Genomic DNA, 16,810 nt, shown 5'->3' on the forward strand with positions numbered 1-16,810 from the left:
ATTGCTTGCATTGTAAATATTTTTAAGTTTATTAGAGTCAAAATGTTCTTACTGTTAAGAGGATTACATGTATGGTTCTTCCTGTGGCTAAATAATACTCAGTTCTAAATAAATCTGAGCAAAATAAAGATTCAAAATAAATTTAATTTAAATGCTTAGAGAATTATGTGATATAATCAAAAAGATAATTGATTTATTTGTAATAGTTTACCCTTAAAAGGGTATTCCAGGCAAAACCTTTTTTATATATATCAACTGGCTCCGGAAAGTTAAACAGATTTGTAAATTACTTCTATTAAAAAATCTTAATCCTTCCAATATTTATTAGCTTCTGAAGTTTTCTGTCTAACTGCTCAATGATGATGTCACGTCCCGGGAGCTGTGCATGATGGGAGAATATCCCCATAGGAACTGCACAGCTCCCGGGATGTGAGTCATCAGAGAGCAGTTAGATAGAAAACAACAACTCAACTTCAGAAGCTAATAACTATTGGAAGGATTAAGATTTTTTAATAGAAGTAATTTACAAATCTGTTTAACTTTCCGGAGCCAGTTGATATATAAAAAAAAAATTGGGCCTGGAATACCCCTTTAACCACCAGGAGTTATATAACCCATAAGTATATACTGGAAAACTGGAGGTTTAAGTCCACCCCTGTACATAATAGATTACTAGGATCCACTTGCTCAGTATATACCCATGACTACCAGGTATGATGCAGACTGTAAAATTAACTGCAAGTGGATAGATACGCAATGTCCCTTGTGCCTGCAGATACTAGAAATTCCATGTGTTGACTGTTTTATTTACTTTTCAGTGTCGAAATATTGTCTCACAAAAGTGGAAGCAAAGGTAAAAAGTTGGCATAGGAAACATGCCTTCTTTTTATTATCAGTCACGTAACACTTAAAGGGGTATTCCGGGCAAAAACATTTTATCCCCTATCCAAAGGATAGGGGATAAGATGTCTGATCACTGGGACCCCCCTTGATCTCCCTGCAGCACCCGCATTCTATGTTCCCTCCCATAGACATGAATGGAGGGGGCGTGGTGTAACATTACATTCCCAGTCCCGGAAACCAGGAGGTTTCCGAAACTGGAGACGCAGCTCCCGCATAGAATGCGGGTGATGCAGGGAGATCGCGGGGGGTCCTAGCAGTGGGCCCCCTGCGATCAGACATCTTATACCCTATCCTTTGCATAAGGTATAAAATGTTTTTACCCGGAATACCCCTTTAATTTGTTCCCCTGGCAATACTGATAAAATTGTGCCACTATGTTTAAATAGCTTTTGTCATCATATTAGTACTTGATGTCATGTTAAGCAATCTAAATGGTGCAAAGGCAGGCTTTTTCAGATTAGATTTAGATAGAAGTGTTAAAAAAAAAATTATGACCAAAGGCATGGCAATGGTAAGGATTCCACGTGGCAATGGTAAGCGTTCCATGTAGAACTAGGGGTATGGCCCTATATGTACTTATGCTGATGCCTACAGCCTAGGCGAGGTTGCCGCCCTAGAAAAGCGTGGTCCCTCACAGGAATCTCCTGTTAAGTCCCTGGGGGTTGTAATACTTGAGAGGTGACATTTTAACACTAGTAGGCTGACTACAGACCCCCTATCGGCCTGTGTCACCTCAATGTGTCACCATAGCCAGGCCTATTACCAAAAGAGTTTACAGGAAACATTTTGCTGTTAATTTAAGCCATATGGGGGAGACAGTATATTTGTATAGTCCAGCGACTTTCCTTTTGCAGGAGAAGTCGATCCAGGTCAGTGGCCCGCTGGGTTTAAAAAAGTCCACTATGGTACTGGTTGACATAAGTTTCAATGGGAGTATCCCTGGAGTTTCAAATATCTCCAGTGTGTTCTAAGATTCTCTTTTTATACTCCCAAAAGTTTTACCTACATAGTGGAGGGAACAGGGACAACTGGCATCATAAATGACTGCTTTCGTAGAGCAATTGATGAAATGTTTGATGGGAATCGCTTTGCCTGACCCCAGCACATTATTTGTTTTCGTGACAAATTTACATGCCTTGCAGTGCCCGCATTTGTGACATTCTCTAGTAGGGACAAAATACCCAGCCAGGTATGAGTGGATGCGTCATTTAGACATAGATGACTCTGGACCAATAAATCTCCCAGGCTACATCCTTATCTGTACGTAATGTGTGTTGTGGATGATAAAACGGTACATACACATTTTTTCCCCATTATTTTAACAGTGACCAATAAAGTTTATATTTTAGACACTACCCTTAGGCACTGTATTTGGTGTTCTTTTTTACTTTAAAAAGTGTTAAAAAAAAAATATAATTTTATTTTGGGATCTCCAAATACATATTACAGCTCATAAGAGGTAGTACATAGCTGAACCCAATAGATACTTATAAACAATGCAAACATCCCAACTAGGTTTAAAAATATATTTTTCTAAATACTACCATATACAGTATCTCACATAAGTCCACCCCTCACATTTTTGTAGATATTTTATTATATCTTTTCATGTGACGACACTAAAGAAATGACACTCTGCTACAATGTTAAGCAGTGAGTGCACAGCTTGTATAATAGTGTTTAATGTTGTGTCCCCCCCAAAAAAAACTCAACACACCGCCATCAATGTCTACACCTTGGCAACAAAAGTGAGTATATTTGTTGACAATGACAAGGACTCTTCTGAGTGGAACCTGTCCTGTGAAACTGCTACATGGTCTTGCCCACCGTGCTGAAGCTCCATTTTAAAGTCCTGGTAATCTTCTTATAGTTTAGGCCAGGGGTATTCAACTGGCGGACCACGGTCCAGATCCGGACCACAGCCGCCAGTCATCCGGACCTCCTGCCGGATCTCCCCTTATTCATTTGTAGCGTTGTCTTTAAGACACAGATGCAAATGAATAGCTGTGGCTTGGAGCGAGGGAACGCTGTGCTCCCTGCCAGTCAGCGATTCTCCTGTGATGCAGGCGGCATGATTAGCACTGCCTGCATCATCTGCTCTGGCCAGGCATGACAAGCAGAGGCCAGAGCAGCGGAGCAGCGTGGGACCTAGGACAGGGAGACAAAGTTCTCTAGTACAAATTTGTGTTCCCCCTCCTGTAACTCTCCAGTTGTTGTAGAACTACAGCTTCCATCATGACCTCCTGTCTGTGCATGATGGGAGTTGTAGTTTGCAACAGCTGGAGAGTCACAGTGGCATCTTTAATTCTGGGGGCACAGTAACATAATTCATAAGGTTGAAAAAAGACCAGAGTCCATCCATCTATATCCCTATTGAGTCCCTTCTGAGTTGATCCAGAGGAAGGCAAAAAACCCTCATACTAGAAGTAAAAATTCCTTCCCGACTCCATTAATTATGCATAGTGGCATAATTCTGGGGCACAGCGGCATCCTTAATTCTGCAGGCATAGTGGCATAATCAATTCTGGGGGCACAGTGGCATCAATAATTCTGGGGCACAGTGGTATCATTAATTCTGGGGGCACAGCGGCATCATAAATTCTGGGGCACAGTGGCATCATTAATTTTGTGCAGCACAGTGGTATCATTAATTCTGGGGGCACAGCGGCATAATTAATTTTGTGCAGCACAGTGGCATCATTAATTCTGTGTGGCACAGCAGCATCATTAATTCTGGGGGCACAGTGGCATCACTAATTCTGGGGGCATGGCGGCATCATTAATTTTGTCACGCACAGTGGCATAATTAATTCTGGGGGCACAGTGGCATAAATAACTCTGGGGCACAGTGGCATCATTAATTCTGGGACACAGTGGCATCATTAATTTTGTGCAGCACAGTGGCATCATTAATTCTGGGGGCACAGTGGCATCACTAATTCTGGGGGCACAGCGGCATAATTAATTCTGTGCAGCACAGCGGCATCATTAATTCGGGTGGCACAGCGGCATCATTAATTTTGTGCGTCACAGTGGCTTCATTAATTCTGGGGGCACAGTGGCATCCTTAATTCTGGGAGCATAGTGGCATACTTAATTCTGGGGGCACAGTGGCATAATTAGTTCTGGGGCACATTGGGATCATTAATTCTGGGGGCACATCGGCATAATTAATTTTGTGCAGCACAGTGGCATCATTAATTCTGTGTGGCACAGCAGCATCATTAATTCTGGGGGCACAGTGGCATCACTAATTCTGGGGGCATGGCGGCATCATTAATTTTGTCACGCACAGTGGCATAATTAATTCTGGGGGCACAGTGGCAGTATTAAAGAGTGTGAGAACGATAACACCAAATTTAGAACCCCTGCTCTCCATTCACTCCTGAGACGTTGTAAAACTAGTGAGTACTATGACAACGAGAAGAAAAAGTGGCTAATTGGACTCAGTTTGGACACTTCCGCTTAGGGGTGTACTCGCTTTTGTTGCCAAGGTTTAGACATTTATGTGTTGAGTTATTTTGAGTGGACTTCACATTGTAGCAGTGTAATTTCTTCAGTGTTGTCACATGTGAGGGGCGCTTACTTATGTAAGGTACTGTTTTCTATACAGTGCACACATAATACTGCCAGGAATTGATCAAATAATAAACCCACACAATACCAAAATTCTTCCTTACAAAAGTGAGTATATAATACGGTCAAACACAGGCTAAAATAACATCACTGTAAAGTCCTTAAATCATAGCGCAACAGTGTCTGCAACAAATTTAATTACAATATAAATACATGCTTTTTGTATAGACATAAATCCATTAAAGTGCAAATACATAAATACTTTAAGATTTACTGCTCTAGAATTACAATCACTCATCAGGTTCCTATAAACACAGACTCAACATAATAAAATATTTTGTTAATATTAGGCATAATTATACACAATTATAATCCCAACACAATATATTGTGCCTGTTGACTTGTGTTCCAGATGTATAGTGCCAACATAATATGTTCTCATACACATAAACTCTTGTTAATTAACCCCATAGTGACCAGCCTGTGACCCTAACAAGTATTTTTTCATTATTGCATTCAAAGAGACATAACTTTTTTATTTTGGCACATTATTTTTGACATAACAGTATGATTTATTACTTTTAATGGCATCATTTTAGCATAAATATAACTTATTGATTAACTTTTATCAATTTTTTTGGTCACCAGTAAGGGGGTGGTGGGGTGGGTGTGAGTAGGTATAGAAATGTATTCGGTTCAATGTGTGTTATAAACCACATGATTAAAATGCTACATAATACTAAATCTTTTATGAATCTTTTATTGGTTTACTACTATTGCACCATAAAACACTAAAAACATAAAAGAATTGTTTCGTAGGGTTTGCTATATGCGTGAAGGGTAGGTTCAAGTGTGGGGCGGCCCTTTTAAGGGCATTGAACTGGATTAAGGGTAGGCTAGGAGACTTTTTCTAAGGTATATTAGCTGTTCATCCATTAGGCCCATCTCCTCTCCTTAGATCTTAATCTCCCCACTCTCCCCTTTACCCCTACTCTTTCCTTATATTTTCCCTGTATACTATCTGTTGTCTACATCTGATTCCCACACTGGCATATATTTTGTGTTGCTGATTCAACATTAGAATCTTACTACATTTGGTGACCTGATGTGACCAGTTTGTTTACCGGATACACTCGAGTATTAGCTGACCCATATACAAGCCGAGGCCCCTACTTTCACCCCCAAAACCTGGGAAAACGTATTGACTCGAGTATAAGCCTAGGGGGGGAAAATTCATCATCCCCCCTGTCATCATCCAGACCCCCGTCATCACCCCCTGTCAAACCCCCCTGTCATCATCACCCCCAGTCTATATCCCCCCTGCCATCATCCAGACCACCCCCTCCATCATCATATAAGCCCCCCTCGTTGTCTACTCACCTACCCAGTTCTCTCGGTCCTGTTGTTTAGTAGCTGCAGTGACCGTCCGCATTCCGGTGGGCTGGTCTGGGCCATCCATCTTCACCGGGAGACCCTCTTCTCGGCTCCGGGCTGGCCCCAGACTAGTGACGCTACATTGACGCTGCCCCGCTGGGATGCCCCTGTGTGGCGGCGTCAATGCAGCGTCACTAGTCAGATGGTCCCTGCAGCGAAGATGGATGGCCCGGCCAAACCCCCCTCACCCCAACCCCCCAACGGTATTTTTTTTTCACTCTAGTAAAAGCCGAGGGGGGCATTTTCAGCATGAAAAATTGTGCTGAAAAACTTTTTACTTTTTACTTGTATTGCAGTAGCTCTAATAGTCTTCTGTAAATGGCAGATCTGGGGGCTGTTGTTACAGCCATGACTTAGGGGCACTGATGGATTAGACATGAGCTACACTAGACTTTTTGTAGGGCTAATTAATTTTTAATTATTAAGCTACAGCTGCAGTACAAAGCAATATATTAAATTGTTTGGAATTCTGTAAACTCAGCAGTCACTCAACAGTTAAAGAGATACTCCACTGGAAATTTTTTTTTAAAATCAACTGGTGCCAGAAAGTTAAACAGATTTGTAAGTTACTTCTATTAAAAAATCTTAACCCTACCAGTACTTATCAGCTGCTGTATGATCCAGACGAAGTTCTTTTCATTTTGAATTTCCTTTCTGTCTGACCACAGTGCTCTCTGCTGACACCTCTGTCCATGTCAGGAACTGACCAGAGCAGGAGAGTTTTGCTATGGGGATTTGCTTCTGCTGTGGATAGTTCCTTAAATGGACAGAGGTGTAAGCAGAGAGCACTGTGGTCAGACAGAAAGTAAATTCAAAAAGAAAAGAACTTCCTGTGTAGTATAAGTACTGGAAGGATTAAGATTTTTTAATAGAAGTAATTTACAAATCTGTTTAACTTTCAAGCACTAGTTGATTTAAAAAAATGTTTTCCAGTGGAGTACCCCTTTAACCTGTTAAGGACCCAGGGCATACCTGTACACCCTGAGTCCGTTCTATAACACGAGGCCATGGCATGGCCGTCCGGGACCCGTGGCTAATAGCGCGCGGCATTGATGGTGGTGCCGTGCGCTATTAACCCTTCAACTTGGAACACTGCGTCTAAAGTGAAACTAAATCACTGCCGGTTAGCTCAAGGAGCTGTTCGGGATCGCCGCGGCGAAATCGCGGTGTCCCGAACAGCTGTAGGACACGAGGCGGGTCTCCCACCTTGCCTCCTGGTGTCTGATCGCCAAATGACTGTTCAGTGCCTGAGATCCAGGCATGAGCAGTCAAGCGGCAGAACCATCGATCAGTGGTTTCTTATGAGAAACCACTGATCAATGTAAAAGATCAGTGTGTGCAGTGTTATAGCCCCCTATGGGAGCTATAACATTGCAAAAAAAAAGTGGAAAAAAAAGAAGTGAATAAAGATCATTTAACCCCTTCCCTAATAAAAGTTTGAATCACCCCCCTTTTCCCATTAAAAAACTGTAAATAAAAATAAATATATGTGGTATCGCTGCATGCGGAAATGTCTGAATTATAAATATATATAGTTAATTAAACCGTACGGTCAATGGCGTATGCGCAAAAAAATTCCAATGTCCAAAATAGTGCATTTTTGGTCAATAAGTCCTATCAATACAAATATGGTACCGCTAAAAACTTCAGATCACGGCGCAAAAAATTAGCCCTCATACCGCCCCATACGCATAAAAATAAAAAAGATATAGGGGTCAGAAGATGACAATATTAAACGTATACATTTTCCTGCATGTAGTTATGATTTTTTCCAGAAGTACAACAAAAATCAAACCTATATAAGTAGGGTATCATTTTAACCGTATGGACGTACAGAATAAAGAGAAGGTGTCATTTTTTCAGAAACATTTTCTGTGTAGAAACGGAAGCCCCCAAAATTTACAAAATGGCGTTTTTTTTTTCAATTTTGTCTCACAATGAATTTTTTTCCCGTTTCGCTGTAGATTTTTGGGTAAAATGACTGACGTCATTACAAAGTAGAATTGGTGGGGCAAAAAATAAGCCATCATATGGATTTGAAAAATTGAAAGAGTTATGATTTTTTAAAGGTAAGGAGGAAAAAACGAAAATGCAAAAATAGAAAACCCCCAGGTCCTTAAGGGGTTAAAATCAATCAATGGCACTACAAAATTTGCAGCCTGCCTCTGTAAACCACGGAGGTGCTAAGGTCATTGATGACCATGGCACCTAAGGAGTTAGATGGTCTGAACATCTGAGCACATGCTACACCTGGCTGTTACGCCCCGCTCCTCCCCGGAGCGCTCACAGCGTTCTCTGTTCGCAGCTCCCCGGTCAGACCCGCTGACCGGGTGTGCTGCGATAATGTCCCCAGCCGAGATGCGATTCACGATGCGGGACGCGCCCGCTCGCGGTGTGCATCCCGACCCGCTTACCAGACTCGTTCCCCGTCTGTGCTGTCCCGGCGCGCGGGGCCTCGCTCCCTAGGGCGCGCGCGCCGGCTCTTTGCGATTTAAAGGGCCGGTGCGCCACTGATTGGCGCACGGTTTTAATTAGTGTGTTCACCTGTGCACTTCCCTATATTACCTCACTTCCCCTTCACTTCCTTGCCGGATCTTGTTGCCATTGTGCCAGTGAAAGCGTTCCTTGTGTATCCCAAGCCAGTGTTCCAGACCTCTTGCCGTTGCCCCTGACTACGAACCTTGCTGCCTGCCCTGACCTTCTGCTACGTCCGACCTTGCTCTTGTCTAATCCCTTGTACCGCGCTTATCTCAGCAGTCAGAGAGGTTGAGCCATTGCAGGTGGATACGACCGGGTTGCTACCGCCGCTGCAAGACCATCCCGCTTTGCGGCGGGCTCTGGTGAATACCAGTAGCAACTTAGAACCGGTCCACCGACACGGTCCACGCCAATCCCTCTCTGACACAGAGGATCCACCTCCAGCCTGCCGAATCCTGACACTGGCCCAGGACACACTTTGCAAAAAAAAGGTGGTGGCCTAACCTAAGGCCCGTTGTAAAAAGACAAGCTGGTGCCACTGAACAACCTGCATTTTTTCAAAATGTCTCAAACAGAATACACTATATAGAATACTCACACAGTCCCTTTGAAATCAGTATTAACCTTTTCATAGAGATATGGGGCATTCTCGGCTTAATGAGGTCTTCAACTGTCACTGCAGCCATAGCATTTATGCTTGTAGATGCTGTGCTGTAATAGAAAACATACATAGGATGGAGGGAAAGACGCATTACCCTAAACTGCACAAAATGAATTTGAATATATCCATGAATCACTTTGAATGTACCTGAGTGTCCCACTGTATGCACAAGCAAGGAAAAGACCTGGGAAACCTGGATACTGTTCAAATATCTCCAACACCAGGTATGGAATGTACTAGAAGAAAGAGTAATTAATTGGCTTGGCTTTTCTAGAGCTAAATCCCTCTTAGTCACTGTGCCACTTTGGATTAACAATGTCAGTTGACTGAGTTTATTAGAGATCTGTTCATTGACAATAAAACGATTGTGCTCTCCTTTAATAAATCTTTCTACCAGAGTTAAGGGTCACATATAGCTAACCCCTGTCCCACATACTAACTAGTGTTGAGCGGCATAGGCCATATTCGAATTCGCGAATATTCGCAAATATATGGACGAATATTCGTAATATTCGCGAATATTCGCATATTCGTAATGTTCTCGTTTTATTTTCGCATATGCGAATATTCGCGTGTACGAAAATGAACATATGCGAAAATTTACATATACAAAAATTAACATAAACTAAAATTCGCATATGCGCAAAATTATCATATTCAAATTTTCGCATATGCGAAAATTTGCACACCAGTCTCACACAGTAGTATTAGAGCCTTCTTACACTACATAAGCTGGAAGCAGAGAGGGATGATCACTGTGATGTGTACTGTGAAAAAAAAACAAAAAAAAAAAAACGAATATTCGTAATTACGGATATATAGCGCTATATTCGCGAATTCGCGAATATGCGATATTCGCGAATAAAATTCGAATTGCGAATATTCGCGAGCAACACTAATACTAACATCTATGGGATGGTGATCTTGCAGTCCACAGAAGTTATGCCCTCGAGATCACCCACTGGAGAAGGGCTGTGATTGACAGCCGCCCTCCAGAACTGATGCATGGTTTAACCCCTCAAAGGAAACCTGTCACATTAAAATGCAGTCCAGTCTATAGGCATCAGGTTATAAAACTGGAACTCAATAAGTTGATATATAGTTTTGTTAGAAAAGTTCCATGATAATTTGTCAGTCATTTCTTCATGCAAGTTCTTATTCTGGACTATGCTATGTAGTCAAGTGGATGGCTCTACACACTGATTGACAGCTATCTGTGTATAAGTTTGCATAAAGAGACAGCTGGGAAGTACTCATTAGCACCGCCCACTATGTGCAGGGATTTACATGAATAAATGACAAGTTATCCTGGAACTTTCCCTACAAAACTATTTATCAATCTGCTCAGCATCCAGCTCTGTAACATGCTACCTGTAGATTGGACTGCATTTTGAATGTGACAAGTTACCTTTAAAGGGATATTCTTCACTGCAGAGTTATCACCTACTGTATAAAAAGTTTTTTAATGAATTAATGGAACCAAATATCGCTTTCTACAACCTATTACCAGTTATAGATGGCCATAATAGTGCATGTTTGCTTCTGTATTATAGTGTTAAAGGGGTACTCCGGTGCTTAGACATCTTATCCCCTATCCAAAGGATAGGGGATAAGATGCCTGATCGCGGGAGTCCCACCGCTGGGGACCCCCGTGATCTTGCACGCGGCACCCCGTTTATAATCAGTCCCCGGAGCATGTTCGCTCCGGGTCTGATTACCGGCGACCACAGGGCCAACGGCGTGTGACGTCACGCCTCCGCCCCGTGTGACGTCACGCTCCGCCCCTCAATGCAAGCCTATGCGAGGGGACGCCCTGTGGTCGCCGGTAATCAGACCCGTAGCGAACACGCTCCGGGGACTGATTATAAACGGGGTGCCGCGTGCAAGATCACGGGGGTCCCCAGCGGCGGGACTCCCGCGATCAGGCATCTTATCCCCTATCCTTTGTATAGGGGATAAGATGTCTAAGCACTGGAGTACCCCTTTAAGACAATACCCACAGACTTTTGGTGTTCTAATTTGAGTTCAGTTGAGTTTACTAACATTTTGGATATACAGTAGAATCTACTGTACAATAAACACAGAAACTACATAAAGATATCTTAACAATTCAATATGATTTAGATACAAGTAGTTTATATAAATATGAGAACTCTTCTGACAATAAAGACATAATGGAAGGTAATATTTTATAACAGGTCCTACTACTTTTTACTCTTTGAATAAGTGACTATATAACTACCTGATCAGGAGCAGAGACATATCCAGCAAGAAGAGGGTCACAGTTCAGGTAGAATGTGAACATTACAATTCCACAGACGACCGCACTTGACACGATGACGCAAAGAGTCACTTGATTCACCAAGATTGCTCTGTGAGAAATAAGACTCTCAAACTCTAATCCAACCAAAACCAACAGGAGTGGAGGAGAGGAGCAGTTAAACTAGTAAGAATCTAAAACTGCAATGTGTTCTGTTCAATTACAGGGGTATTCTGTCCAAAATTAGCTTATTCCCTATAGATCCAAGTGCTATACTCCGCCAGCTCTAAAGACAATGGCCCACATTTATCGTTGTAGGTGTAAGTGAAGAATTTTTCTACACCCCTTTTTTTTGTGTGCTGGTAATGTGTAGGAGCACCAGATTTATTAAATGGTCAAAGAGCATTTGATAAATTTTGTGCAGGTGACATTTTCAGAAATTTCTGTCTTACACATACACCAAAAAGCTACACCATGTCTGGGCTGGTGTAGTCTTAGAGAATTTTAAGTGGCTTTGCGCCTTTTTTTGCTCCTTTTTACAAAAAGGTGCAATGATAAAACCCTCCCATATCATGTGTATTGCCAGAATCAGTGGATTGCAACTCAAAATCAGCAGAAACGTGTAAACAAAAAGGCGCAAAAAACCCTGCTTGCTCCTTTTTTTGCCCCTTTTTTAGACACAAAAAACAGTCTAAAGACAATGATAAATGTGAGCCAATGAATGGAGCGGTGGCACGTTTGCCAGCCAATCGCTCAACCCAAAACAGATAATTCTGGGCATTGTTCTGGAGATCACGGGGGCCCACTTATTGGATTCCCTGTTATCTCACACTAATCCCCTATGCTGTAGTTACATATAAATATGTTTTTATACATGAGTTTAGAATTGTATGCTTGCGAAAGAAATACTGATATCATGACAGACAATGTTAGGATTTAACATGATTATAACAATAAGTTATATCTGGTAGGTAAACACCATATTCTTATCATACAAGCAACTTTGTTCTGCAGCACCTAAACATATATGCTTACTTATCTTATAACTAAGGTAATAGGTAGGGCACAGATTTACTGAAGCAGTTTGCTGATCTCATTTTTATGTACTCTTTTATCCATTGTCTTACCTGATAATATATGTTAACATAGTTAAATGTATAGTATAGTACAGTAAAGGTTCACTTGAACAAAACTATAGTTCCATAGTGTTTTATTTTTGTTTGTTTTTTATACCATACCCATTAACGCTAAAGTATGTTCACACTGAGGTTTTAAGCCTCAACATATTTTTTAGCTTTTTTAGCTTTTTTTTTTAATTTTTTTTTTAAACTATGAAAAAAATGTATTGCATTAAATTCATTACAAACAAAAAAAACTTTTTGGGGCAATAAACGTCTGGTCTTGGGCGCTTGTATGTCTCAAAAAATGGCCCAAAATCTTAGTTTAAAGAGTACCTGTCATTTTAGATCTCAATCAATTCACCCACTCCACAGAACTGTGATAGGGTTTTTTTTTTTCAACTGTAAATTTTTATTAAAGTGTTTTTTTCAATACAAAGAGAGAAAACAAAAAACTGAAGAACTCCAGCTCAGTGCAGATCTAATAGTCGTCTTTATTCACATGAAGCTACATTGATCACAGGTACAAGGCAGGATGTGACGCGTTTCGGCCAGGTGCTGGCCTTACTCATACACTGATTACACACTTCAAGAATCGGATATATGGACGTGAAGGGAGACAGAATGCAGAACAGGTGCACAACCTGAGCACACTCGGTTAACTCCCTCACACCCATTCACAGCGAATAGTAATTGCAAAAATTTCATAAAAAATGAAATGCAGAAATGAATATATAACACCAATATAAGGAAAATAGCAAACAGATACATTTATTTTATTAATACATAGAAGATAGAATCCTACATTTAGATAGAATCAAAAGAGAAGAGAAAACATGTATATAGTGAATGACATGTGGATACCTACATTTAAATATTCAAATTCTCTATTATACCAAAATAAAGTAACCAGATGCCAACCTATATATTATTCTCTTTCTAAAATTGTATATCTGTATGTATGATGAAATATGTGTTTCCCATTGTTTTATGAGGACATCGCACAGTACAGATATAATACTATACGCTTCCATGTTCTACTACCATTATCGCATATAATGTGAACAATGACCTGTATAAATAGAGGAATATATTTTGCGTTGTGCTCTTCAAACAATGGAAAAAACACATACCGTATATACTCGAGTATAAGCCGAGTTTTTCAGCACGATTTTTCGTGCTGAAAACACCCCCCTCAGCTTATACTCGAGTGAACTCCCCCACCCGCAGTGGTCTTCAACCTGCGGACCTCCAGAGGTTTCAAAACTACAACTCCCAGCAAGCCCGGGCAGCCATCTGCTGTCCGGGCTTGCTGGGAGTTGTAGTTTTGAAACCTCCGGAGGTCCGCAGGTTGAAGACCACTGCGGCCTTCGACATCATCCAGCCCCCTCTCACCCCCCTTTAGTTCTGTACAGTACTCACCTGGTCCGGTGCTGCAGGACTGTCCGGAGAGGAGGTGGTCCGGTGGGATAGTGGTTCCGGGCTGCTATCTTCACCGGGGAGGCCTCTTTTAAGCGCTTCGGGACAAGGGGATGATGAAGGGGGGATGTGTGGGATGATGACAGGTGATGATGATGAGGGTCTGGATGATGACAGGCGGTGATGATGATGAGGATGTTAATGACGGGGGTCTGGATGATGACGGGGGGGATGACGTATTTCCCACCCTAGGCTTATACTCAAGTCAATAACTTTTCCTGGGATTTTGGGTTGAAATTAGGGGTCTCGGCTTATACTCGGGTCGGCTTATACTCGAGTATATACGGTATATAGCAAAATTCCTATGTAGTATGTCAGAGGAGGTATTAAATGGAAAAATAAATTATATTTAAGTAACACCCGATATATTAACAATACCCCTTGTCAACAAAAAGTAGCTGAAAAAATCCCTAAAAATATAAATGATTTTGTTATTATCATTTAATATATTATTATCACTCCAAGAATTATTGATAAAATTATATAAATGGGGAAAATATTTTTATTTATATATAATACCACCCAACTAATTAATAGTGGAGAATAACATCTTGTCTCATATTGAGACCTTTTGGAAATCTGGTATCTAATTTTAAAATCCAAAAGATTTCTCAATCCATTAATTTACGTGTATGATTACCTCCCCTAATGGGACGTGACACTCTTTCGATCCCCTGTAGTGGGATATGTTTGGACACCATGGAGACATTCCTACTTTTAAAATACGGAACATCTGATAAATGTTTTCTGACACAAGTTTTTAGAGAATTAGTTGTGCACCCAACATATTGTACCAGGCACGAGTCACATGTAAATAAATAAACAACATACTTGGTATTACAATTAAAGGGGTACTCCGGTGAAAACCTTTTTTTTTTTTTTTTAAATCAACTGGTGCCAGAAAGTTAAACAGATTTGTAAATTACTTATATTAAAAAATCTTAATCCTTCCTGTACTTATTAGCTGCTGAATACTACAGCGGAAATTATTTTCTTTTTGAAACACAGAGCTCTCTGCTGACATCTCTGTCCATTTTATGAACGGTCCAGAACAGCATATGTTTTCTTGTTTTCTATGGGGATTTCCTTTTACCCTGGACAGTTCCTAAAAATGGACAGAGATGTCAGCAGAGAGCACTGTGCTCATGATGTCAGCAGACAGCTCTGTGTTTCAAACGGAAAAGAATTTCCACTGTAGTATTCAGCAGCTAATAAGTACAGGAAGGATTAAGATTTTTTAATAGAAGTAATTTACAAATCTGTTTAACTTTCTGGCACCAGTTGATTAAAAAAAAAAAAGAAAAAAAGTTTTTCACCGGAGTACCCCTTTAATATATTGTTTAATCGGAAAAGACTTGTGACTGGTACAAGATTTAAAGTGTGGACCTGATAAAATTTTGCAGCATGTGCACACGATATGAGCACACTTAAAGGTCCCTTCATGATCTAGCCAGACCGGATTCATGTGTGATTTTTCATTATATAGACTTGGGGACAACTTCTGTCCCAAAGTTTTTTGCTATTACAAGGTGGGTGCAGTCTGCGCTTTCTCTGTGCTTGGTCCTGCTGGCTTTGGGGTGAGCTGATATATTCTTCTATTGCCACAAAGTGAGAAAACAGTACAAACGTTCAACAAGGACAAGGGACCCATTAAAGGGGTACTCCGCTGCTCAGCGTTTGTAACAAATTGTTCCAAACACTGAGCTGCAGAGTACCCCTTTAAGTAAATTACATCATCAAAAATAAACAATAGGGCAAGAACAATCAGACTAAACAGACCCCAGAACAGAATAGGCCACGCTACAGAGCAACAATAAAGCAGGCCTCAAAAAGAGACAAGTCGGGTAGCAAAACCTCAGCGGAGCAATAGAAAGTAGGAAAACCAAACAGGGCTTCCATGAACAAAACACTGAACAGACCACAAAAACACAAACCTCGAAGACAACACATAGAGGGGGGTAAGAAACAATTAGGGAAACAAAGGGAGAAAAAAAGAAAAAGAGAGGAGGGACAAGAAGGAAAAAAAAAGGAAAGAGAACAGATCAAGGGGGTTGTTGGTCAGAGAAGTGATAGTGTTTTTACTCATGGCAACTAAACTGGTCATCACTCGACACTGGAAAAGCTCCATCACGCCACCTCTAGTTGAAGTCACAAGGTCCCTAAGTTCTCTAAATCATGGGATATATTTGGCTAACTAGTAAACACTGGCAGTCGTGATTACCCCCACCCTCGCCTCCTCTCCTCCCACCAAATATTTAAATGAAACTCACACTCACTAGATGACCATGAGGTTGTTCCCCATCATACAAAGCTTTCCTCCTGCACTGGTTGATGAATAGGCCACCTGGATTGCCGTGTATTTCGTTACTCTAAGGTTCCAAATATGAAGCTGATTCTGATGTCTGCTGAGCTCGCTCAGCCTTCATGTAGACGATATCGCTCTGCTCTTTACAGCTCACTGACTACTCTTTGAAGAATAATTATGTTCTATTATTGTTGTTGTCGACTTTTTTATGACTAAACTTGTGATGACAAAATATAAAAATTCACTTCAATAAAATATATTGAATTAATCCCTTATTGAATTAATCCCTTGAATTAACACGCACCGTAAATAAACGGCGCTGCATAGCATTACTTTGCGCACTGCACTGTACACTTATAGGAGCTGCACTCGCTTCATTACTGTCAGCAGCCGCAGACCCGCAATCGCGCTGATGTCTATCAATAACCCCTCAGGTGCCGTGATCAATACAGATCACGGCATCTGCGGCAGTGCAGCACTTAAAATGGCTGATCTGATCGCCCAGAGCAGTATCAGGATGGTGGACAGAGGTCCCCTCACCTGCCTCTGTCCGTCTCCCAGGGTCTCCTGCACTGATCTGCCTTCCAGCAGACCAA

The 16,810-nt window shown here is 41.2% G+C and overlaps 1 protein-coding gene across 1 annotated transcript in view; it reads right to left on the bottom strand.

Annotated features, from left to right (window-relative positions):
- The window catches only part of SLC5A5 (solute carrier family 5 member 5), a 69,292-nt gene that overhangs the window by 15,571 nt on the left and 36,911 nt on the right, over window positions 1-16,810 (bottom strand). The window contains exons 8-10 of the mRNA XM_056518125.1: window positions 11,295-11,424; window positions 9,200-9,288; window positions 8,990-9,102 (exon numbers count right to left, since the gene is read on the bottom strand). Coding sequence (XP_056374100.1) covers window positions 8,990-9,102; window positions 9,200-9,288; window positions 11,295-11,424 — 332 coding nt within the window. The remainder of the gene's footprint in view (window positions 1-8,989; window positions 9,103-9,199; window positions 9,289-11,294; window positions 11,425-16,810) is intronic.

The sequence above is a fragment of the Hyla sarda genome, chromosome 1 (assembly GCF_029499605.1).
Source record: "Hyla sarda isolate aHylSar1 chromosome 1, aHylSar1.hap1, whole genome shotgun sequence".
Classification (NCBI taxonomy): domain Eukaryota; kingdom Metazoa; phylum Chordata; class Amphibia; order Anura; family Hylidae; genus Hyla; species Hyla sarda.